Here is a 27328-nt window from a genome sequence, read left to right on the forward strand (position 1 = left end):
GAAAAATCAGTCCCATCTGTTACTGAAGCTCCTACTCCTTTAAGTAGTGTTATTTCAATTTCTGCAATAATGTGAGTCTGAAATAATTTCTACATTTATTTCACCAGACCCCACAGAACTTTATTTCTTGAATTTTACAAGCAAAAAAAATTCAGAACCCAAAAGAACAGAAAGGAAACAGGACAAAAATTAATTTAGATTACTATTAGTATTAGTAGTGGCAAATGATGCAAGAAACCAAGCTTATAGAGCATCCGCCAAAAAAAAAAAAAAAACACCTCACCCATTTATCCCCTCCAAGGATTTTTCTAGTTCTTCCTTAATTTATTCAATTCGATTGAATTGAACAAACAACAATAAATGAAAGTTTGTTCCAACAATAAATCAGCTGCTAGGTGAAGGCAAACTTCCATACATCTATCCTGCAACTATCTATCTTTCCTCAATTTGAATTTATGCCTCCACATATGTGGTCAGCAAGAGGAAGAATACTGCCATCAACATTGAGCTTACTCAATCCATTCAAGGCCTTAAACACCTTAATCAGATGTAGTGACAGGTGCCTAGTCTCCAGATATTGAAATTTGCAGAACTGAAATCTCATTTGGTAAGAGCACCTTTTTGTTCCCTTTGCCAATCTCATCGGCCTTCTCTGCACCTGTTCCAGCAGATCTATATCCTTCCTAAAATGAGGCCCCTAGACTTGTATACAGTACTCAAGATACAGCTGAACCATGGCCTTGTACAAAGGGATAATTATCTCCTTATCCCTTTTCCTCTATATCATTGACAAAACCACGTTAGTTGTTTTGGCAACCTGTCTTCACTGCACAGAGAACTTCACCTTTGTCAATAACAGTGAAGTTACAAAAGCGAAATTAACTGTGCAGTGCTATCAGTGTTATATATATGTCACTTAAAAAATGTCATTTAATTCATGCATTGGCTTGAACAAGATTTTTATTTTGCTGTTCCAGACAATTCTATTAAATGCAGATTTTCACAGGGTAAAACAAAAGCTGTGTATGTTATAAAACATTAGTGCCATACTACAATCAACTATTAACATAAAATTTACAGAAATAAATTCGAAGGCTGTGCTATATATTTGATGGTTCCTTAAAGTGGTGCAGAGAGGACAGATGAATCTAATGACCTCTAAGGAGTTAAGAAGAGATATAAATATGCAGATATCTTTAATAAAATCAGAACGCTAATTAACTGGTATTTATTACTGCTTTTTTTTTTTTTTAAACTAAACATAACATATATAGAGACATTTATATAAAACCAAATGTTACAATCTCTTCTTCAAGACCTTTGACTATAGTAACAGAAAATAAAGACAACAAAACCATTGAGCTGTTTTAGGAAGGATATAGATCTGTTACCTTACATGACTACAGTTTTGTTTCATCTTCACCAGTCCCCTCGACGTGGGCACCTGTACGTGGTGAGGGGACCTCCCAGTGACGCTGCTGGACTTCCAGACTAGCATCACTGGGATCCAACGCCCACAGTCCAGGTTCCAGGCTTACATCAATGGAATCCGGCGTGTTTGCCGTGCGCTGCAACCCGTGGAAATTCGGAAAGGGGGATCCTGGTGGTTGAGGGGCCCAGCTTCAATACACCACTTTGGCCCCTGCTTCGACAAGACGGGTGGTCCTGGAAGGCCCGGCTAGGATCAATCGGCTAGTAGGCTCGCCTGCGAGGGTCAACCGTGTCAATGCCACGCCCCTACCCTCATGGTCTGAGGGACAGGATTCAGGCTGGTGGCGGTGCGGGTATAGTGTCTGGGTAGCCCTGGCGTCCCACTCCCGAGCGCATTTATTGCATGCCGGGTAGTGGGCGTCCCTTTGGGCTCCGTGGTGGGTGGGGAGCCCAGGCACTGAACAATTAAAAAAACTCCATGAATCCTGATAAACTCATTTCTTCAGGGGCCCCAACCCGGTCCCTATCTGAAAATTTAGACGGCGAGACAGATAGCATTATCGCTAAAAAGAGGCAGCGGACAGAATTACCATCAGGGCCAGTCCCAAGGTTTTTAATTATGCATTCTACCAATGAGACACCGATTGGTAAAATGTCGCCCTTTTTCATTCAAAAAGGGTTAGATGGGTTAGCAGGTTCACCCAAATCAGTTAAGAGGCTTCGTTCTGGAGACCTTTTAATTGAAACTAAAATTGACAGGCAATCTGAACATCTCCTCCGAACAACATCAATCGGAGGAATCCCTATAACAGTGACACCACACAGAACACTCAATTCATCGAGAGGTGTCATTTCGGAGTGGGACCTTCTCGACGTAACCGAGGAGGAAATCTGCTCCGAATTAAAACCACAGGGAGTCATTGCCGTCAAGAGAATTACTGCGCGAAGGGATGGAAAAATTGTTAAAACCAGGAGCGTTATCCTGACTTTTAACTCTCCTAAACCTCCTGACGAGATTAAAGCTGGATACATCAACTGTTCAGTGCGTCCATACGTTCCGAACCCTTTACGGTGTTTTAAATGCCAGAAGTATGGACATTCTCAAATGGCCTGCCGTGGAGTCCTTGCATGCGCTCGATGCGGTGCAAAGGACCACGAAACAACAGCATGTTCAGCCGCAAAACCCACCTGTATTAACTGTGAAGGCGAACACCCGGCCTATTCACGAGCATGCCAGAGGTGGAAAGAAGAAAAAGAAATTCAACGGCTGAAGGCAGAGCTAAATATATCATACCAGGAGGCAAGGAAATCAGTCAAACCCCTGAATATCAAGAAACCTACCTACGCCCAGAAGGTAGCAGGGAGATGTTCCGTCGGAACTCAGACGGACATGACCATTCCTCCAAAGGAGTCTTTCACTCCCATCGCACGATATCTTTTAAGTTCTCAAAAACCTGCACAGAAGGACCAATCAGCTGCCACTCCTATATCGGTACCTCCTAACGCTCCACAAATAACAAAGGTAACTATGAAAGAAAAGAATAAGAAAGGGGAAGTCCCCCCTAGTACCCAAGATAAGATGGATGTTGAGCAGAAGGAGGTGCCCGAAGATTCAGTCTTGGAACTCTTTGCGGAGGAAGAAATGGACACGGGACAGCGTCCATTCTTCCCCAAAAAAGATAAATCCAAGACTGATAAAAGTAAGCCCTCAGCACCTCGGAAGCCGCCTGATGGACCCACCAAGCTAAAATAATGGCTAAATTCCTACAATGGAATTGTTGTGGATTCCGGCGAAATATCGATGACATCAAGGCCCTCCTGCAAAAGGACGAGCCAGTTTGCTTTTGCTTGCAGGAGACATATCTAAAGGCAAATGATGATCCCACCATGCACAACGTCACAGTTTTTCGAAAGGATAGAATTGCAGATGGCTCTGTACATGGGGGAGTGGCTATCCTTGTGGGTAACCAGACCCCAGTGCAGCCCTTGCTAATTACAACCAGCATAGAGGCTGTTGCAATTCGCCTTTCAGTGGGATTGTTATTAACTGTGTGCTCCATTTATTTGCCACCTGGGACTGACATCTCCCAGGCAGACCTTGATGATCTTCTAACGCAGCTGCCTCCCCCTTTCTTACTTCTCGGGGATTTTAACGGACATAACACCCTGTGGGGTAGTGCTAACATCAACGGAAGGGGACGAGTCATAGAGCGTATGCTCAATGACAATGACCTTTCCCTTCTAAATACTGGAACAAACACCTTCTTCCACATGCCTACCCGTACTTTTTCTGCCATTGATCTCTCTATCTGCTCCCCTTCTCTACTCCCTTCACTCACCTGGGAAGTGGAGGAGAATCCATACGGAAGTGATCACTTCCCTGTGATAACCTCGTTACACAGAGGGAGACCATGTCTTCCCTTCAGGTTACCACGGTGGAAGATTGATCAGGCTGACTGGACTGCCTTCCAACATCAGGCAATTTTTGATCTTAGCACGGTCAGTCAAGAGCCTATCAATGATGCAGTTAAGTACATCACAGAAAATATTGTCCAAGCAGCTGCGAATGCTGTTCCAAAAACATCTGCCCGGTTTCCACCATTTCCCAAACCTTGGTGGAATTCACAATGCACAGCAGCAAAAAAGGCTCAAAACAAAGCGTGGGGGATATTTCGCCGATATCCTACCACGAACAATCTTATAGCCTTCAAACGTGCACGAGCCAAAGCACGGTACATCCGTCGTCAGAGTCAAAAGGAATCGTGGATCCGTTTCACATAGTCTATTAACCAGACTACCAACTCTAAGGTAGTCTGGGATAAAATCCGGAAAATGAAGGGAAAATATACATCCCACCCTTCTTCAATCCTAGATTATAATGGATGCGCTATTGCAGATCCAACTGCAATAGCCAATGCTCCTGGGGAAACATTCTCTAACATCTCTGCAACATCTTCGTATTCCCCAGAGTTTCTGGTCCTGAAATATAAAATCGAAAAACAGGCACTTAACTTTAAATCTAAGAGCATTTATCCCTACAACGGGGATTTCACTATTCAGGAACTAAAAAGAGCCCTCGCTCTTTCCAAAGCAAGTGCCGTTGGACCAGATGGCATCCATTATGAAATGATTAAACATCTCTCACCAAAATCTATGGATTGTCTGCTCCTTCTGTATAACAGAATCTTTACTGAAGGGCAGTTTCCGGACTCCTGGTGAAAGGCAATCGTTCTTGCCTTTCCTAAGCCAGGAAAGGATCCAAAAGTCACCACCAATTATCGTCCTATTGCTCTGACTAGCTGTCTGTGCAAAATCCTGGAGAGAATGGTTAATTCTCGTTTAATTTGGTATCTCGAAACAAATGACCTTCTCTCCAACATCCAGTGCGGCTTCCGAAGGAACCTGTCCACTTTGGACCATCTTATTAGATTGGAAGCATCCATCCGGGATGCTTTCCTAAAACGCGAACACTTGGTGTCGGTGTTCTTTGACATGGAGAAAGCGTATGACACAACTTGGAGATTTGGCATCTTAAAAGATCTGCATAGCCTTGGCCTTAGGGGGCAACTCCCCATTTTTATTAAAAACTTTTTAGCCAATCGATCTTTCCAAGTTCGTGTGGGATCCTCACTCTCTCGTTCCTTCAGCCAAGAGGAGGGAGTACCACAAGGATCAGTATTAAGTGTCACGCTTTTTGCCATCAAAGTCAATTCCATCACAGAACAACTTCCTCCAACTGTAAACTGTGCCCTCTGTGTTGATGACTTTAGCATATTTTGTCAGTCATGCAACATGAGGGTTATTGAAAGACAACTGCAGAAAGCTATTGATTGCCTCAACTCCTGGGCACTTGCTAATGGCTTCAGGTTCTCGCCGGAGAAGACCGTTTGCGTACACTTTTGTCGTAAGCGTAATCTTCATCCTGAACCTGAATTAAAGCTCGGACAAAATGCAATTGCAGTAGCAGCGGACACAAAATTCTTGGGACTCGTATTCGATAAAAAGCTGACCTTTCTGGATCACATCCGTCAACTCCGCACAAAGTGCACAAGAGGGCTGAATATTCTGCGCTCTCTTTCCTCAACATCTTGGGGTGCGGATCGATGCACCCTACTACGCATCTATCGTGCACTTGTACGATCCAGACTGGATTACGGGTCCCTGGTATACAATTCGGCCAGAGACAGTGTACTTCGATGGCTGGATCCTGTCCATCATCAGGCTCTCCGTATAGCTACTGGAGCATTTCGAACATCTCCCGTCCAGAGCTTATACGTCGAAGCAAACGAACCACCGTTATCGCTTCGACGTAAGCAGTTGTCTTTAAAGTACGCTTTAAAACTGAAATCCCTGCCAGACCATCCTACGTGGCCATTCGTTTTTGAGCCACGATGGGAAAATTTGTACAACACCCGTAAGACTGCCAATCGTCCTTTTGGTATTCGTCTCCAAGAGCTACTCAAAGAACTTAATATTAAGGTAGACAAGGTTGCCCAAACACAAAGCAACCCCTTCCACCCTGGCATGCTCGTGTTGCAACATGTGACTTGTCTCTCAGAAATTGGGGAAAGTCGGACACTCCATCGTCTGTCTACCAGCAGCTTTATTCAGCACACCGAGCTGAATATTCTGACTTCGTGCCAGTTTACACAGACGGTTCGAAGTCGGAATCATATGTGCGATCTGCTGCTGTCTTTAGAGACAGCACTACATCGGAGCAGATTCCCTCTGAATGCAGCATATTTACTGCAGAGCTGCACGCTATAAAGTTAGCCTTGGATCACATTAGTGAATGCGAATACCAACGGTTCATTTTATATTCTGACTCTCTCAGTGTGTTACAGGCTTTAATATCTGTGAGATATAATCCTCATCCAGTTCTGTCTAGCATTCAGCAGAAGATTCACGTTCTCCATGAACGCGAATATGACATCCGCTTCTGCTGGATTCCCAGCCACATTGGGATTAAGGGAAATGATTTGGCTGACGCCGCAGCCAAATCAGCAATTCCCGATAATAACCGCTGCCTGTTAGTCCCCTATACAAACTACAGGCCAATAGTACATCAAAAGATACATTCCCAATGGCAGGATTCGTGGAATAGACAGACTGCGAATAAATTATATCGTATAAAGCCTGTAATTGAACCGTGGCAGTCTAGTCTGCGCAGGAATCGTAAGGAGGAAGTTGTTCTAGCTCGTCTCCGCATAGGACACAGTCATCTTACACATGCTTTTCTGCTGAGGGCAGATGACTGTCCTATGTGCGAGAACTGCAGCACCATTTTAACTATTCATCATATTTTAACCGTGTGTCCACGTTTTAGACCTGAACGTGATTTTTATTTTACCGCCTTTAGTCATCTCGCTGAGCCTTATACACTCAGCCAGATTTTATCCGACAATGACCACGTGTCTGCTGTTTTTAGTTTTTTAAAATCAATAAACGTTTTTGCTTATATATAAAATTTATATTTTATTGTGATTTTCTCTTGATTTACCTTTTATACATTTGTTATATCTTTTGACATAGTGACCTAACCAATTAGGTCACTGAAAGTTTAATCTTTTATACATGACCTGGTCTTGGCGCATTATAGCGTAAGTTGCTAATGCGCCAATAAAACCCAAACCCAACCAACCATCTTCGCCAGTCAGACAGTAGAGACCAAGATATCATCCTTTTTTTGGGTCAGATGTTCTGGAGGGTATGAGGCTATGGTTTGATTGGGCAGTATTTGTAGACTGATAAGAGGTACACAAAGAGTGCAATAAATTGATTTCTTAAATGTTATGGACAAGTCCTTTGCTGGAGGGTCAATCTGTCTCCTCTTTTTCATCTAGTCAGGCAGCGGAAGCTGGAGAACAAAGAATGCAGGTGGAGAGGGAGAGATAATCCTCCCCTTGTTCTATGCTGAAAGGCCTAAGCTTCCTGAAATTTATCTCTTCTTCGACAGTTGTGGATTTTGACTAAGATGGACTCTGATATGAAACTGGTGGTTTTCATTTATAGAATGGAATCCAAACTCCCACCCCATCTGCCTAGTGTCACTGGTATGCTCCTCAATCCTAGAGCTTGCAATATGACTGCCCGATGTAGTGCTTGCTGAACTGGAAGGCCCCCTTGATATTCCATATCCCGGCTCTCTTGCAATATGAAGTATATTTTTCAATCACTTTTCCCTATTCCCCTATCCTAGAGTAATAGGGAAAGGTGATTGAAAAGTTCTGTTCACCTCCACTCTGAATAGGGGATGGAAACTTGAATTTCTCACTCAGAATCATTTCCTATGCTGTAAATAACCTCATATTTTACCCTGTCCTTACCTCTGCTTTCCCCACTACCAAAGAGGTCTGGAATAGATGTACTTAATTGGCAGCATTCCACTCCATGGAATGAAAACCACCAGTTTCACCTTGGAAGCCTGTTTGTCCTAGTCATATCCCACAACCAAAGGAGGAGAGAATTTAAGGGAGGTTTGGCTATTCAGCACAGCCAAGAAGCAACATCGGCAGAAATAAGTGGGGGTGGGAGGGGGTGTACCATCACGCACTCCCTGGGCATCATCATAGATTATGAGAACCAGACTAGTTGCAAAGAGGAATCAAACCCAATCCCCCCCCCCCCAGCAAAAGCCTTCCCAAAACAGCCTCTCTGTGCCCTACAAGTATCATCCAATGAAACCATACCCTTCAGAACATCTGACCCAAATAAAGGATAATATTTTGGTCTCCAGTATTAAAGCCATGCTGGTGAAGTTTAAACAGATGACTAGGCATGTAAATTAATAGCTCAGTAGTTTTATTTGTCTTTATTTTTTCTTATCACAGTCAAAGATCTTGAAGAAGAAATTGTAACCTGTGGTTATGTATAAAATTTTTTATTATTTAGTAAATTAAATTCAAAATTTAATAAATATAAATTAATTACCTGAAGTGATGTGTTCCCCTTGTTTTGCTTAGTGAACTTGTGTAATTCAGTTATGCATTTAAATTCTATCACAAGTAGCATTAGCAGAGGCATATGATACAAGAAAGCAAGCTTATGCAGCATCAGCCAAAAAAAAAAAAAAAAAAACCCTCCCATTTCACTCATCTATCCACTCCAAATGCTTTCCAGCTCAGCCTTAAATTTATTTAAGCTATCACCTTCCACAACAAGAGGTAGACGTCTGTTCCAGCATGTGTATTATCTTTATAATACACATGGTTCCAAGAGTGATCTGGATAACTAAAGACCTATACGTCTGAATTCTGGAGCATGAAGAATTATGGAATCTATGATTAATCCTTTAAATACTGAACTGTCTTCAAAGCTTCCACCCCAGTGTCCTGAGTTAATTTTTGCAAAAAGTTGACTCTTCTAAAAACATTTTTTAAAAAAATTCTATAAAGCTAATTTCCCATGTATTATACGCATGTGGAAACATGTTTTATTAATTTCAGAATTATATATATTTTTTAAATATTTTTCAGAGTTTGATATATATCTTGCCATAATTACAGAAGAAAAACCCTTTACATCAATGAGAAATTATGGGAGTGAAGTTGAAAAATATGTAATTAATGATACTGAAATTTCACATGATTATTTGTTGAAAAACTTTTCAGCCTACAGACAAGTAAGGCCCCTGTGGTCGATGGCATATACCCTATAATTTTAAGGGAGACTGCAAGTGAGTGCATTGAACCATTTAGGCTAATTATTAGAGCATCACTGGACTCAGGAGAGATTCCACTGGATTGGAAAAGTGCTAATGCAGCTCCAATACATAAGGGTGGTTCTAAGAGTGTAGTGGGAAATTACCGACAAGTCAGTCCAACTTCAGAATTAGGGAAAATCATGGAGGCAGTGATCAAAGATGGAATTCAGGATTACAGGCAGGCCTCGCATAACGCGAGTTCGATTAACGCGATTTTCAGTTAACGCTATTTGAAAAATTATACCACTTTTCACTTTACACGATGCAAATTTCCAGTTAACGCGATCTTTTTTTTTTTTTTTTTTTTTATGCGATAGTTGAAAAAGATTTCAATCGCACGTTAAGCTTACTGCGAGTCATACAGTCGATAAACAAACGTTTGCCTGCTGCCCGCCTCGGTGTGTTCCATCAACCATCAGAAGAAGACATGTTACTTGTTTGTCTCCTGCTAATAAAGTCAATGCACACTTGCATAAAAATTCAAATTTTTAAATGAGCCAGATGAAAATGTTACCGCGAAGGAGATAACGGTAAAAGAATTAGATGAAATCTTTCGTATCGCAGAGAACCTCAAACAAAAGGTTTGATGTTCTCTGTGATATTTATTTCGCCAGGGCCCAGAGAAGATTGTTGTCGGCTATCGGAAATTGATTGATGAAAAGAGAAAATCAACACTGTTCAAATATTTCCAACAGTCATTTCTTCATTGTGTATTTTATGTCAGAGGTTCCCAAACTTTCTCGGTTCATTTCCGCGCCCTTAGTGTCTCAGTAATTTTTTCAAGGTGCACTCAGACCAAAAGAAATACCTAACAGTTCCATTTAGTAGTTAGGTCCAAACAACTTAATAAGAAATGCTGAAACTGTGAACTACCTCGAGCTAGTAGTTCTCGCGGTGTCCGACAGATGTTGAGTATCGCTATGTTTCCCTCGAAAATTTAAAATATTCCACGACGCGCAGTTTGGGAACCGCTATTTTATGCAATAAACATTTAATTCCATAATTATTTTCATTATCTTTTACATTGTATACGGTTAAAAAGTTATTTAAAAGGTATTTTTAAAATTCTTTATGGACATTCCAGAAAGTCAAGGACCAATTATAATTTTTCCTATTGATTATTATATTCAATTAACGCGTTTCCGATTTGTGCGATGCGCTCGCAAGACGAATTAATCATGTTAATCGAGGCCAGCCTGTATTTAGATAGAAATAGAATTCTGAAGAATACGCTGCATGGTTTTGTAAAGGGGGAAAATCATGTTTAGCTAGTTTGACAGGGTAGTAGTGGCATGTGATGCAAGAAAGCAAGTATATGAGCTTATGCAGCATCAGCCAAAAAAAAAAAAAAATCACACCATTCCCTCCAAATGCCTGTCCAGTTCCTCCTTAAATTTATTCAACCTATCAACTTCCACAACGACAGATGGAAGTTTGTTCCAGCAGTTAACCACCTGCTGGCTAAAGGAAAATTTCTGCACATCTATTCTACATCTGTGTTTTCTTAATTTGAATTTATGCCTCCTTAGGTTCGTAATCTGAACAAGTGGAAGGATCCCAACAGAATTTAGCGTGCTCAACACATTCAATTTACAGAACTTAAGCCTCTCTTGGTAAGAGGATCCCTTCATTCCCCTCACCAATGTTGTTGTCCTTCTCTGTACATGCTCAAGCAAATCTACATCCTTCCTAAAATGAGGCCTCCAGACCTGTACACAGTACTCAAGGCGGGGCCTGACCATTGGCTTATACAGAGGTACAATCACCTCCTTTTCCCTGCTAGCAAAATTCCTATATATCATTGACAAAACCCCATGGCCTGCCCTGGCAGCCTGTCTGCATTGCTCAGAAAACTTCATATCTGACTGCACAATTACTCCCAGGTATTTTTCATTTTCTACCACCTTAAGTGTAGTACCACACAGTTGGTACTTTTCTCTGGGGTTACTTCTACCCATATGCAGTACTTTGCATTTGTCAAGGTTAAACTTCATCAATATCATTGATAAATATACAAAACAACAGTGGACTCAACACCGAACCCTGTGGGACTCCACTAATAATATTAGTCCACGAAGAGCAGCACCCATTGATTACCACCCTCTGTCTTCTCCCACTTAACCATCCTTTTATCCATTGTAGCAACTTACCCCTAATGCTATTCTGCTCCAATTTGTACTCATGAGCTGGATTTAGAGAATAATTTCAACATTATTTATTTAGATTTCAGCAAAGCATTTGACTCAGTACCACATGAGTGGTTACTTTATAAGCTGGAACAGGTTGGAATCACAGGGAAAATCCTTAGATGGATAGTAGGATGGCTTCAGGGCAGGCGGTAGAGGAGTGTGATAAATGGTTATTCCTCAGATTGGGTTAATGTAAGAAGTGGGGTTCCCCAGGAGTCAGTATTGGGACCACTGTTATTTTTGATTTTCTTAAATGACATCGATGAAGGGATAGAGGGTGAAATGTCTAAATTTGCAGATGATGTCAAGGTTGGTAGAGTAGTTAATGATCACTGCCAAGCAGGGCTTCTTCAGAGCGACCTAAATAGATTTCAGGGATTGTCAGAAAAGTGGCAGCTTTGTTTTAATCCAGCAAAATGCACGGTCGTATACCTTGGGAACAGTAACCCTAAAATAACTTATACACTTGGTGGAGTTGAACTAAAGTCAGTAGTGGAAGAAAGGGACTTGGGAGTTATGATACGGTCAGATGTAAAGTTCTCCGAGCATTGTAGACAAGTTGCAAGGAAGTCCCATGGTATCCTATTGATGAATCATCAAACATTTGCTATTAGTGTTATCAAGGATGTCATACTCCCATTATACAAGGCTACTGTTAGACCACGCTTGGAATGCTGTGTTCAAGTATGGAGACCAGACCTAAAAAAACACATCGAGCTTCTTTAAAGGGCCCAAAGACATGTAACTTGCCAGGTGAGATCAGCAAAAGGGCATCCATATGAGTAAAAACTTTGAATATGTGGGTTTCAGAGCTTGGAAACCAGGCACCTTAGAGGAGACTTAATTCTGGTATTTAAGGCCATGAGAGGCAAAAGTAAAATGAATGAGGATGAAATTTTAACAGTTATAAATAATTCTAGGCCATAAATTCAAATTATGGGGGGAGGGAGATGTTTAGACTGGATTGCAGGAAGTTTTATTTTAGCCAGTGAGTTATGAATTACTGGAATAAGTTACCTACATGGATGGTAGAGGCTGACAGTTTGGGGAAATTCAAAGGGTCAGCTGGATAGTTACCTACAGGAGGAGAGAAACTCGTAGGTTGTCCATTTCCTTTTCTTTTATTATTTATTTAATTCTTTTTAATTTTTTTTTTTTTTTTTTTGCTGGTGCAACATAAACCTTAAGCTTCCTTGCACTATATGGCTAATACTAATAATCTCAGAGAAAGCTGGAGATTTCAGAAGTCAATTATTTGGCCAGTATTCTTTCATCAGAGACAGTATCTCATCATACACCCTAGGGAAAGCAGGAAAACAGTCACTTCACACTGTCCTAATGAGTATGAAATTTCACTCATATTTTGAGTTACGCTAATGGCATAAGCTTTTGTCTCTTCAGCTATTTTGCGACTTCCATAAATGTTTTCTGAAAAAAGTCAACTTCATTCACATTACTACTGTTATCAGGAAACACTGTTTCTCTAATTCTTAAATTGCTGTCGTCAAAGTTATATATTTTAGGATTAGATTCATCCTTATGCTGTCATTTTGTATGTTATCAACCTCTGTAGATGTGATTATAACTTTCAAAACTGTTTCTCCATAGGCTCTGATTTCTCCATCATAATCAGAACTAGCCTCAGTATGCCAGAGTTCCTGATGCTGCTATTTTTTTATCTCGTCAAATGAAACATTTTCAGTGTCTTTAACATCAAATTCCCAATTTTCATATAAATCCGACATTGTCACACAACAAAAAATTTAGCAGCAATAAAAGGGCAAATTTCCTGATCTGCCATTGTCAGTTGTTTATACATCACTCTGTAGTAATGCTTCAAAGCCATATGATATGTTCACACTTCATAAACAAAAACTTCCATTTCTGACCTGGCTTATTTGAAAGCCAACAGGTGACAGCATAACATGGCTTCGACAATGCCTCCCGCATACACACTACTCAGACTCCCTCCAGTCACTATCTGGCAGAGTAGAAGTAGCAAGATTATACACTAGCTGATCCACAAGCTTCCTAGACAGTTACCAATAGGTTCGGTCCAGTGTACTAACTAGCAGCTGGCCTGCAAACACTGTTTTAGAGCTGTACTCCCAAAATGTAAAGAAGTTTGGATCTTGCCATAGTGTTCATCATAACCTCAAAATACATCAATCATACTGCATGATGGAAAAGATGGGGAAAGGTTGACTGGATCTTAGCTCTGGAGACTTAACATGGTAGATGACTCATCAACCGTTGCAATACTACACTTTGCCTCCAATAAGCAAAAGTGGTGGTACTGCACTGGTTGATGAGAGTCATCTATTACCTAGTATTGCCTGGTAACACAGAGGGGTGGCATTCTTCCATGTGGTGTGGGCGCCACACCTCGGCCTCTCCTTACATTGGTTCACACCGGGTGGTCACCCACAGTGTGCTTGCACATGGAGGTTATACCCAAAATTACCAGCAGTCCCACCATCGTGAAGGTGCAATCAGAGGATATGGCTGTCACAGACCTTCCGGACTTCGCCGAAATTGACTTGAGTGTCACCCGAATATCAGTTCCATTGGCATTTTAGACTCCCAGGTAGCAAGCTCAGCTTGTCTACCACATCTGAGATAATGTCTGCGACAGCCTCAAGGACCAAATGCAGAAAACAACAGAAGCAATGCAAGCTTACGTCACTACTTGACAACGTGTCAAAAAAGTATTTGATATCCTCTTGAGAAATATCTCTCCATACCTTAAAATTACTGTGGTTTTGGTTAGTGAAGGCATAGCTCTAAGCTGCTATCCCATAATGTCCCAGACATGTCCGACACAAGATAAATCAGAAGATCCAGCAAGCCAAGGGAAGTATGGCAACAGTGCAGAGAAACTTTGACTACATTAGAAATATAGGAATAAGCATTTGTCCTTTTTGAATAAAGGGTCACATAACTTGGAGAAATTGCAAAAGGACAGGCTTAAGTACAGTTTCAAAGTAATGCAACTTATGAGATTACTTTTGGAGGTGGGGAGAAGACTAATCAACAACCCTCATAAGAGGTGACATCCACTATCATGATTCCTGGTGTATGTTTTGCACGCCTGTGTTAATTATGTTCAAGGACACTTCAATCACTAGAGCATCTTCACAGAGTCTATCATTGCTCACAAATAGAATGTTTGATTCAAAGATTGTTTGGTGATGGCCCATGCTATTTTTCAATTCAATTGGTTTTATCTCTACACCAATGAAGTTGTTACACATGTGAAATGTTGTGGTAAGGATAAAATAGACACAAGGCTCAGTGAATGTAGTCCTGCATCTACAAGTAATTTCCATCAACTTCCTGAAACTGCTTGATACTTGTCTCAAAGATGAATTAACGTGATCTTTAATCTGTCTCAAAAGGGCACAGCTGTGAGTTTCTACCTGCCAGCAAATTAACCAGTTGTCATGCTGTGATATTGATCTGGATACTCCAGAATGTTTACAGTGGTTGGGAGAGTTCTGCTGTCAACCACTGGCATGACTGACCAGCTGTCATCATGCCCCTTTAGTTGGTATATGCTTTTCATCATGTGGTTTAGGCATTTTAAGAGCCTTTCTAACAAACTAATGCACTAATATTTATTGTCTTTTGACATTGGCACGGGTCATAGTGACCACCCCAACGTCCTTGCATCTTCTTTAATTTTGCTTCTAACTTGTAGCCTGTTTAATCATTTCATATATCACCATGGATAAATATAGGACTATGCTGAAAAATGGCGAGTTAGATCAGAATGTGTATGTATCTACAATTCTGTTCAGATACGACTGGAGGAAGTACATGATGAGAGCCTTGTCAATCAGTTCGACCCTGGAGAGACTGTGCAAGGCTTATGGATAGAATTTTTCTCAGCGTGGTCTGTGCATGTTAACAGGAGACACTGCTTCTACAGGGATGGAATATACTTAAATTTGAAAGGGTGCAAGAATATTTGCGATACTATCGAGGCAGTGAGTTGGAAAACTGCTAGCTTGGGGAATACACAGACTAATAGATTAACAATGTCCTCTGTCAGAGGCGAGAGTGATTCTTGCACTACTTCTGTTGGAATGAGCACCAGACTGGGAAGCAAGATTCTAAGGATTTCTAGAACTGCTGGGAGCCATCATGGAACAAATAAATATATGGGTAAGGGAGGAGGGGTTATGCTGTTAGAAACACAAAATCTAAGGAAGTGCAGCCAGTTGACATGGGTGGCCGGTGCAATGATGAGACAGTTTCACATGGTAGATGACTCATCAACCATTGCAATACCACCACTTTGCCTCCAATAAGCAAAAGTGGTGGTACTGCACTGGTTGATGAGAGTCATCTATTACCTAGTATTGCCTGGTAACACAGAGGGGTGGCATTCTTCCAGGCAAAGATGAGAGTAGGAGAGTGTTATAGGCCTGATGACTCTGATGAGCACAATGAATAACTGTACAGAGAAACAGTGGGCCAGTAAATCAGAATGCCTTATAATGGGGCATTTTAACTTTCCAGATATTGACTGGAACTTGTGGGTTGGTCACTGGCATACTTTGGCGCACTATAGCCTTAGATGCTAATGCGGCATAAAAATCCTAACAAACCAACCAACTGGCATACTAGCAAGACTTTTGTGGATTAATTAAATGACTGTTTTCTACAGCAGCATGTACGAGAGACAACCAGAGGGAGTAATACTCTTGATCTGATTATCAGCAGTGATTATGCATGCATTAAGAATCTGCAGATGAAGGAACCACTAGGTGGCAATGGTCACAAAGAAGGTGTACTCACGTGGGATTTACTTAAAGACATAATTACAATCAGGGGCAGGGCGGATTTACATATAAGCTAAACAAGCTACAGCTTAGGACCTCACATTACAAGGGACCCTCTCTCCATCTTAAAAAATCCTTTTTTAATATTGTAATAGGTGAATTGTAAGCGAGACATGAACGTGTTATAGCTTAGAGAAGTGGTTTTCAACCTTTTTTTAATAACGGCACCCCTAAGTAATTTATTTTATTTTGCAGCACCCCTGAGGCACCTCCGTAGCCAGGTGGGAAGGAGCAGCAGTGCGTAGCACACGCTTCTTGATTAGACTGGGGTTCGAGCCCGTCACCACCAAATACGGAAGATGCGGAAAGGTCAGGGAATGACCACTCATATCATGGAGCAATATGGCCTTAGTTGCTAATGCTCCTAAAAACCAAATAACAACAACAGTGGCACCCCTGATTGATCAATCTACTCAATTTTCCGCCTGTTAGATCCGATTATATATATATAATATTAAAAATATATGTTATATGATAGTTATTAGAATAATATAATTATAAAAATTACATTTCATAATACAATTTATATATGTACAGTATATACTTTTATTCTTTATATAGAGGTACTCAGTAAACATCAATTAAAGATCACCACAAAATTAAAAAGATACTGTACACCGTTTTATAACGAAATAAACATATAAATTAAAAAATAATAATAAATTTAAGTAACTTAAACCCAAATTACGTGGCACCCCAGTTGAAAACCACTGGCTTAGGGCCACAACAAGTTTAAATCCAGTCCTGATCAGGGGTAAAGGAAAAAGGTTTTGCTTTCATAAAGGTGACTGGTGGTCTCAGATAGTTTTTAAATTCTATACTGTGGGAGCAACTGATGATGTTACCAACAGCAAATTCTAAATGGGAAGCATTCAAGGCAGTAACCTTGAAAGCTACTAGGCTTTTCATACCAACTAAGAAATACTGCACAATCAGCCACAGATCTTTTTCATTCTCCACTACTCTGAGTGTAGTACCATACAGTAGGCACACTTCTCTGGGGGTTACTGCTACCCATATGCAACACCCTACATTTGGTTCAAGATTTAGGCCAAAATAGATGTCAGATGAACTAATGAGACTTGTGATAGAGAAGTAAAATGCATGTGATGCATATAAATTATAAGGCGACAGAGAAGCCTATGGTAGATATGTGACTGTAATCAAGTCACAAAGGAAATTAGGCAGTCGACGGCAGATTATTAGAAATCTTTAGCAAAGTTTGCAAAGAAAAACAGCAAAGACTTCTTTACTTAACTCTAAAAGGAAGGGGAATGAATCAGATTGGTTCACTTGATATCGATGGTTCGACTATTGGTGATCCTGCTCAGATAGCTGACAAATTGAATGAGTATTTTGCATCTACATTCACACATGAGGAAATCTCTAGGAAAGTGGATGCCAGAAGCCTATTAAACTCTAACAGGGAACTAAATGATTTTGAAATAACTGAGAGCAAAGTGGAGGAGAAATTGTTGAAGTTAAACATAAGAAAGTCACTTGGGGTTGATGGGATTATCCATTGCTATTAAAGGAGGCCGCAAAGGAAGTCAGCAAACCATTAGCCATAATTATGAGAGCATACTTGAACTCGGAGGAGTGTCCCACTGACTGGAGATGTGCAAATATATCTCCAGTTCAAAAATGGGATTGAAGGGTGACACAAGTAATTACAGACCAGTTAGTTTAACTTCTGTTAGGGGGAAATAATGGAGTCACTGGTTAAAGAAGCATTGCTGGATCATCTAAACAAGACTGCAGTAATAATTCAGAAACAGCATGGTTTATTTAGGGGAAGGCTTGTCTGACCAATTTGATTGGATATTGTGATGTGGTCACAAAGGAACTGATGCAGAAAATAATTTTGATGTCATATACTTGGATTTCAGGAAAACCTTTGATACTGTTACACATGGAAGACTACTGTACAAATTGGACAGTATGGCATTAAGGGCAGTGTTGCTACAATAGATAAATGAACAGAGAGTGGTAATCAATGAACACTGCTCCTCATGGACTAATGTTATTAGTGGGTTCAGTGTTGGGCTCATTGTTTTGTATATTTATCAATAATATTGAAATTATATCAGGCCTAATGTCGGAGTTTCAATTGATTGAGTATTCGGTCCATTGTTGTTTTGTATATTTATCAATAATATTGATGAAGGTATATCAGGCTTAATGTCCAAGTTTGCAGATGATACAAAGGTTGACGGGGTTGTTAATGACAGTATGCTTCTGCAACAGGATCTAGAAAAGTTGAGCAGACAGGCTGAGAAGTGGCAACTGAACTTTAACATTGCCAAATGCAAAGTGTTGCATATGGGTAGCAGTAACCCCCCCAGAGAAGTGTGCCTACTGTGTACTACACTCAGGGTGGTGGAGGATGAAAAATATCTGTGGGTGATTGTGCAGGCAGATATGAAATTTTCTGAGAAGTGTTAATAAGCTATCAGAGCAGGTCAATGGGGGTCTTGTCAATGAAAAACAGAAATTCACCAACAGGGATAAGGAGGTGATTATCCCTTTGTATTTGATTACTGTGTACAGGTCTGGAGACCTCATTTTTTGGAAGGATGTGGAATTGCTAGAATGAGTACAGAGAAGTGCAACAAGACTGGTTAGGGAACAAATGGGTGCTCTGACAAAGATATGCTTAAGTTCTACAAATTGCATTGTCTGGAGACTAAGCACCTGCAAGGTGATCTGATTAAGGTGTATAAGGCTTTGGATGGTTTGAGCAGGCTCAATGCTGATGGGATTCTTCCTTTCGCTCAGATTATGCACTTGAGGGGGAATAAATTGAAATTGAGGAAAGACAGTTGTAGAATCAATGTGCAGAAATTTGCCTTCAACTAGGTAGTTGATTGCTGGAACAAACTTCCATCTACCGTTGAAGCTGATAGCTTAAATAAATTCAAGGAAGAACTGGACAAACTTTTGGAGCAAATGGATGGGTGAAATGGGGAGTGATTTTTTTTTTTTTTTTTTGGCTGTTGCTGTATAAGCTTGCTTTCTTGCATCATATGCATCTACTAATACTAATGCTAATTTTTATCAGAATAGGCCACATTTGTCAGTAGAAGGCATCTATTTTGTAGAGATGGTATTCATTTGAACAAAGGAGATGCAAGGATTTTTACCATTATCATGAAGGATACTGTAAGGGAGGGTTCAGGGAAACTGCTAGTTATGGTGGAGAAGTTTAATTTAGGTCCATATTTTGCTGATGATAAGTTTAAAGCTTGCACACACACTGTTGATGATCCTGCTCAGATAGCAAACAAACTGAATTAGTATTTTGCATCTACATTCACACATGAGGAATTATTAAGGTTTCAAAATGGCAGAAGGTTATCAAATTGTAGCAAGATACTTAATGATTTTGTAATAACTGAGAGCAAAGTGGAAGGGAAATTGTTGAAGTTAAACGTAAGAAAAGCACCTGGGGTGGATGGGACCTATCCAGTTATATTAAAGGAGGCGGCAAAGCAACTAAGCAAACCCTTAGCCATAATTATGAGAGCATCCTTGGACTCAGGGGAGGTTTCCACGGACTGGAGATGTGCAAATGTATCCCCAATTCACAAAGGGGGATCGAAGGGTGACACGAGTAATTACAGACCAGTTAGTTTAACTTCTGTTCCGGGTAAAATAATGGAGTTGCTGGTTAAAGATGCATTGCAGGATCATCTAAACAAGACTGCAGCAATAATTCAGACACAGCATGGGTTTGTTAAGGGAAAGTCTTGTCTGACAAATTTGATAGGATATTATGATGTGGTTACAAAGGAACTGGATGCAAAAAATAATTTTGATATCATATATTTGGATTTCAGGAAAGCTTTTGGCACTGTTGCGCATGGAAGACTATTGTACAAATTGGAGCAGAATGGTATTAAGGATAAGTTGCTACAATGGATAATAGGATGGTTAAGTGCGAGAAGACAGAGGGTGGTAATCAATGGGTGCCGCTCTTCTTGGACTAATATTATTAGTGGAGTCCCACAGGGTTCGGTGTTAGGTCCACTGTTGTTTTGTATATTTATCAATGATATTGATGAAGGTATATCAGGCTTAATGTCGAAGTTTGCAGATGATACAAAGGTTGGCAGGGTTGTTAATGACAGTAATGGCAGTGTGCTACTGCAACAGGATCTAGATAATTTGGGCAGATGGGCTAAGAAGTGGCAACTGAAGTTTAACCTTGACAAATGCAAAGTACTGCATATGGGTAGAAGTAACCCCAGAAAAAACTTAAGGTGGTAGAAAATGAAAAAGACCTGGGAGTAATTGTGCAGTCAGATATGAAGTTCTCTGAGCAATGCAGACAGGCTGCCAGGGCAGGTCATGGGGTTTTGTCAATGATATATAGGAATTTTGCTAGCAGGGAAAAGGAGTGATTATCCCTCTGTATAAGGCAATGGTCAGGCCAAGCCTTGAGTACTGCTAACAGGTCTGGAGGCCTCATTTTAGGAAGGATGTAGATTTACTTGAGCGTGTACAAAGAAGGGCAACAAGATTGGTGAGGGGAATGAAGGGATCCTCTTACCAAGAGAGGCTTAAGTTCTGCAAATTGCAGTGGCTGGAGACTAGGCACCTGCGCGGTGATCTGATTGAGGTATATAAGGCCTTGAATGGGTTGAGCACGCTGAATTCTGATGGGATCCTTCCACTTGTTCAGATTACGAACCTAAGGGGCATAAATTCAAATTAAGAAAAGACAGATGTAGAATAGATGTGCGGAAATTTGCCTTTAGTCAGTGGGTGGTTAATTGCTGGAACAAACTTCCATCTGTCGTTGTGGAAGTTGATAGGTTGAATAAATTTAAGGAGGAACTGGACAGGCATTTGGAGGGAATGGTGTGATTTTTTTTTTTTTTTGGCTGATGCTGCATAAGCTCATACATTTTCTTTCTTGCATCACATGCCACTACTACTACATGTCATGAATTTTTGTTTGTTGCCACAACAGCCAATGTTGATAAGATGTTCTGAGGGCAGCAATGTTTCAAATGAGGGGAAGATCATGGGGCAGGTACCCACCCATGATCATGTCTGCAATACCAGTGTACCTGCCCACCCACATATGATAGACCAATAGCTTTGAAAGGTGCCTTCTGGGTGGCGGTACTCACTGAGAATAAGTAACAATAGTCTTCTGTAATAGTGAAGCGTTACTTATTCAAGGTAGTGCAATACCATGGAAACTCATTTCATGAAGGAAGAGAACAATATGAGATACAGAGCAAATGATGCCTCCCACACTATCATCGTAGTTTCTTAAGAGTTATCTATGGTGTATCTACACCCATATTATATAGATATTAAACTCTTACTCTTAACATATTATGCCTTGTGCATTTAGTTATTTTTAAAAATTGTATTTAGGAAAGATAGGTTGGATAGAAAGGGTTGACGTGTCAGTCTTATTATCAAAAGCAACTTGAGCATGCTGCCAAATCGTGTTTAACTAACTTAGTAGGCTATTTTGACATAGTTATTTGTATTTTAGCAAAACATTTGACTCTGTCCCTCATGAGAAGTTACTATATATGCTTGAACAGTTTGGATTTACTGATAAGCTTCTAAAATGGATTGCTGGGTGACAGCATGAAAAGTGCTTTTGCTGAGTCTGAAGTTACATCTGCCAGCACAGAATCTGTGTTGTATGAGTTGGAATCAAAGAAGCAGTGAGAGTGGGAGTAATCTACAGACCAGAAGATTGTGAAGAATATCATGAGAGTCTTTACGTGCAGATGGAATGGGCAAGCAAGCGCGAATGTTTTATTATAGGTGACTTTAATCTGTCCCAGATTGATTGGAATAAATGGGAGGAAAACCCACCATGGAGAAAATCTTTTTTAAATAAACTAGATTATTATTTGTACCAGCATGTTAAAGGAAGTAATAGAGGCTGAGCTATATGAAATTTGTGATGTCACAATAATTATTGATGATTAATTATTAGAAAAACTTCTGAGCATAAAGGCAAGGAAGGCTCCTGGAGTTTATGGCCTATACCCTGTAGTTTTGAGGGAGAGCCCGAAGGAGTGTATAGAACCATTGAGGTGAATTATGGACTCAGGAGAGATTCCACTGGATTGAAGTTCCAACGTATCACCAATACGTAAATACAGTTCTCAGAGTGAAGTTGATAACTAGAGACCGGTTAGTCTGACTTCATTAGTAGGAAAAAATCTTAGAGGCAATGATTCCAGGGACAGTTAGATAGATATGGCATTCTGAAGGACACACAACTTGACTGTGTTAAGGGAAAATCGTGTTTAACTAACTTAGTAGGCTATTTTGACATAGTTATTTGGATTTTAGCAAAACATTTGACTCTGTCCCTCATGAGAAGTTACTATATATGCTTGAACAGTTTGGATTTACTGATAAGCTTCTAAAATGGATTGCTGGGTGGCAGCAGGACAGAAGACAGAGGATTGTGAATAATGGATATTCTTCAGATTGATGTAACATCAGGAATGGGATCCCTCAAGGATTGGTTCTTGGACCACTGTTGTTTCTTATTTTCATAAATGACATCAATGAAGGGATAGAAAGCATGATGATAAAATCTGCAGATGATATAAAGATTGACAGAGTCATTAATGATGAGTGCCAAGCAGTGCTCCTTCAGGATGACTTGAACAGACTTCAAAGATTAGCATTAGCATTAGTAGAGGCATTTGATGCAAGAAAGCAAACTTATGCAGCATCAGCCAAAAAACAAAAAAAAAACCCACTTCCACTTCACCCCTCTGTTCGTTCAAAATACCTGTCCAGCTGAGCCTTAAACTTATTTAGGCTATCAACCTCCACCACAAGGGATGGAAGTCTGTTCCACCAACCAACCACCCGCTGGCTAAAGGCAAATTTCCGCACATCTATCCTACATCTGTCTTTCCTCAATTTGAATTTATGCCCTCTCAGGTGATTTTTCTGAGCTAGAGGAAGAATCCCATCAGCATTGAGCATGCTTAAACCATTCAAGGCTTTATACACCTCTATCAGATCACCTCGCTGGTGCCTAGTCTCCAGACACTGTAATTTGCAAAACTTAAGCCTTTCTTCGTAAGAGCACCCCTTTGTTCCATTCACTAATCTTGTTGCCCTTCTCTGTACTCGTTCCAGCAACTCTACATCCTTCTTGAAATGAGGCCTCCAGACCTGTATACAGTACTCTAGGTGTGGCCTGACCATTGCCTTATACAATGGAATAATCACCTCCTTATCCCTGCTGGAAAAATTCCTGTATATCATTGACAATACTCCATGAGCTACTCTTGCAGCCCGTCTGCACTGTTCAGAGAACTTCATATCTGCCTGCACAATCACCCCCAAGTCCCTTTCATTCTCTACCACTGTCAGTGTAGTACCACAGAATTGATACGTTGCTCTGGGGTTGCTGTTTCCCGTGTGTAGTACTTTACATTTGTCAATGTTAAACTTCATTTGCCACCTCTCAGCCCATCTGCTCAACCTTTCCAGATCCTGTTGCAGCAGCATAGTGTCAGTAGTGTCCTTGACAACCCTGCCAACCTTTGTATCATCTGCAAACTTGGACATTAAGCTTGATATACCATTAAGCTTGATATACCATCATCAATATCATTTATAAATACAGAAAACAATAATGGACCCAACACTGAGCCCTGAGGGACTCCACTAATAACATTAGTCCACGATGAGCAGTGTCCATTGATTACCACTCTCTGTCTTCTCCCCCTCAACCACCCCTTTATCCATAGCAGCAATTTGCCTCCAATGTCACACTGCTCCAATTTGTGTAGCAGTCTTCCATGTGCAACAGTATCAAAAGCCTTTCTGAGATCCAAGTATATAATATCAAAGTTATTCCCTGCATCCAGTTCTTTTGTGACTGCATCATAGTATCCAATCAAGTTGGTCAGGCAAGACTTCCCCTTAACAAAACCATGCTGTGTCTGAGCTATAACTGAAGTCTTGTCTAAATGATCCTGCAGTGCTTCTTTAACCAGTGCCTCCATTAATTTTCCTGGAACAGAAGTTAAGCTCACAGGTCTATAATTACTTGTGTCAGCCTTTGATCCTCCTTTGTGAATTGGGGTCACATTTGCACATTTCCAGTCTATGGGTACCTCCCCTGAGTCCAAGGAAGCTCTCATAATTATGGCTAAGGGTTTGCTTACTTCCTTTGCTGCCTCCTTTAATATAACTGGATAGATCCCATCCACCCCGGGTGCCTTTCTTGTGTTTATCTTCAACAGTTTCTCCTCCACTTTACTCCCAGTTATTTCAAGATTCTGTAGCTTACTGCTAGAGTTGAATACACCTCTGGCATTCCCCTTGCTGAATAACTCCTCATGTGTGAATGTCGATGCAAAATATTCATTTAGTTTGTTAGCTACGTGAGCAGGATCATCAACAGTTGACCCATCAATATCAAGTGGACCAATCTGATTCATCCCCTTCCTTCTAGAGTTTACATAAGTAAAGAACTCTTTGCTGTTTTTCTTTGCATCCCTTGCCAAGGATTTCTCGTAATCTGCCTTCGCCTGCCTAACCTCCTTTGTAACTTGGTTGCATATCAACTTGTATCTATCATAGGCTTCTGTGTCATGTGTTAATTTGTAAGTATCCAATGCATTTTTCTTCTCTGCCATATGCCTCATTAGTTCATCTGACATCCATTTTGGCCTAAACCTTGAACAATATTTCTTAGTTGGTATGTAAAGCCTAGTAGCTTCCAAGATAAGTTCTTTGAATGCTTCCCATTTTGAATTTGCTGTTGGTAACATCAGTTGGTCCCACTGTATAGAATTTAAATACTGTCTCAGTCCATCGTAGTCGCCTTTACGGAAGCAATAACCCTTCCCTTTGCCCCTAATGGTAGTTACCTCTTTCAGTAAATCCCACTTCAGCACACTGTGATCACTGCCATCTAGTGGTTCATTTATCTGCAGATTCTTAATGCACGAAGAATCACTGCTGATAATCAAATCAAGAGTATTACTCCCTCTAGTTGCCTCCCGAACATGCTGATGTAGAAAACAATCATCCAATAAATCCACAAAAGCCCTACTAGTGTGTGAGTAACCAGCCCCCAAATTCCAGTCAATATCTGGGAAATTAAAATCTCCCATTATAAGACTCTCTGATTTACTGGCCCACTCTGTTTCCCTGTACAGTTCCTTATTATACTCATCAGAGTCATTAGGCCTATAGCACACTCCTACTCTCAATTTTGATCTCCCAATGCTTATGTCACACCAAACTGACTGAACACTGCACTGTCCAGCGATGTCGACTGGCTTCACTTCCTTGGTTTTTATGTGTTTCTTAACTAATAGCATAACCCCTCCCCCCTTCCTATCCTGTCTATCCTTTCTGTAGACATTGTACTCCCCAAATTGCAGTTCTGCATCCCTTAAAGATGGTCAGAGAAGTGGCAGCTGTGTTTTAATGCTGCAAATACAAGATCTTACACTTGGAGAATAGCAACCCCCTAATAAATCATACACTTGGTGGGGCTGAATTAAAATCAGTGGAACACAAAAGGGATCTGGGAGTTACAATATGGACAGATATGAAGTTTTCTGAACAATGTAAACAGGCAACTAGGAAAGCCCAGGGTGTGTCCTATCGATAATTTATTGAACGTTATCCTGTAGAGATAGGGAGGTCATAATCTCACTGTATAAGGCAATTGTAAGACCACATTTGGAATACTGTGTTCAAGTGTGGAGACCTCATCTGAAAAAAAGACATTAAGCTTCTTGAAATGAAATGGGGCCGAAGATCGGCAACTTGAATGGTGAGATCGGCAGAAGGACAACCATATGGGGAAACACTGATTATGTGAACTACAGAGTTTGGCAACCAGGCACCTCAGCGGTGACCTGATTGAGGTCTTATGAGACTCTGAGAGGATTAGTAAAATGAATGAAGGTGGAATTCTCACTTATAAAGAATTCCAGAACTAGGAGTTGTAAATTCAAATTACAGGGGTTGAGGTTTAGATTAGGTTGTAGGAAGTTTTCTTTTAGCTAGTGAGTTGTTGATTGCTGGATTCCAGCAATCAATGTTAGGGCTGTCAGTTTGAATAAATTCAAAGGTCAACTGGATAATAGTTACCTGTGTGAGGATGGAAGCATGTAATTTGTATTTTCTTTTCTAATTGGATTTTTTTTTTTTTTTCCAATGCAGCAAAAGCCTGTGGCTTCCTTGCACTGTATGGCAAATACTATTATTATTACTATTACTATGATGTCCTGACATGCAAATTTTCAGAAAAATTAAAAATATAGTGGCAAAAAATGAAAAAAAAAAAAAATTTCATATTTTTTGCCATTGTATATTTTAATCATCCAAATATTTATTGTATTTTAATTATACACTTATATTAAATTCTATTGCAGAATACTTTATTTTTGTCTGTTGGTTAATGTTTATATAAGAATTAATATAGATTTTTGTTTCTGACCAATAAGAACTTTTAATAGTTCACATAGTGTCATTTTTGTTTGAGTTTCACATGTTTATTTTGTCATAGGCGGAACTAGACCATGAAACCGGTGTGAGTTGTGTGTCCCTTTCAGCCAATAATTTTCTTCTTGCAACTGGTACCAGTGGAGGACAAATTACATTGTGGGATCTCTCTAGTTTTTCTGTTACTGGACAATACATTGGTAAGTTTTCTTTTTCTCCCCCCCCCCTCCCCACCTTTAAATTTCACATAATATAGTTTTTTTAGTATTGTTTTATTTTTTTAATGGTGGCCTCAAACCTTAAAATTATTAGAACTTACAGTGATACTCAAAAAAATTGCGTCACCTCAATTTTTAGGTTGCTTATTCTTATACTGGCAGCTGATCTTTTTATAAATAGCTGAAAGAACATAAGTAATAATAATACACATATGAAACTGTTAAATGCAAATATATTTACTTTTTTTCCTTATGACATATACAATGAAATAAGTACTTTTCTCCAAAATAACAGCATGATACTTATGGTTCATATGATAACAAAAAATTCTATGAAAGCAGTGATTGCTTTCATTACTTTGCTCATACTAGGACAACAAGCAGCTATATAACCATAAAACACTGCAATATGCACACTAATATTTCTTGGCCTACCCCTTGCTTTGATGACTGCTGCATTGTTGT

General features: G+C 40.2%; 1 protein-coding gene across 1 annotated transcript in view; it reads left to right on the forward strand.

Moving 5' to 3' along the window:
* LOC150080645 (protein FAN-like) overlaps window positions 1-27328 on the forward strand; it is a 411353-nt gene that overhangs the window by 331286 nt on the left and 52739 nt on the right. The window contains exon 29 of the mRNA XM_090380769.1: window positions 26710-26845. Coding sequence (XP_090236895.1) covers window positions 26710-26845 — 136 coding nt within the window. The remainder of the gene's footprint in view (window positions 1-26709; window positions 26846-27328) is intronic.

This window comes from Mastigoproctus giganteus, chromosome 9, assembly GCF_048544385.1.
Source record: "Mastigoproctus giganteus isolate SK-2022 chromosome 9, ASM4854438v1, whole genome shotgun sequence".
NCBI lineage: Eukaryota > Metazoa > Arthropoda > Arachnida > Uropygi > Thelyphonidae > Mastigoproctus > Mastigoproctus giganteus.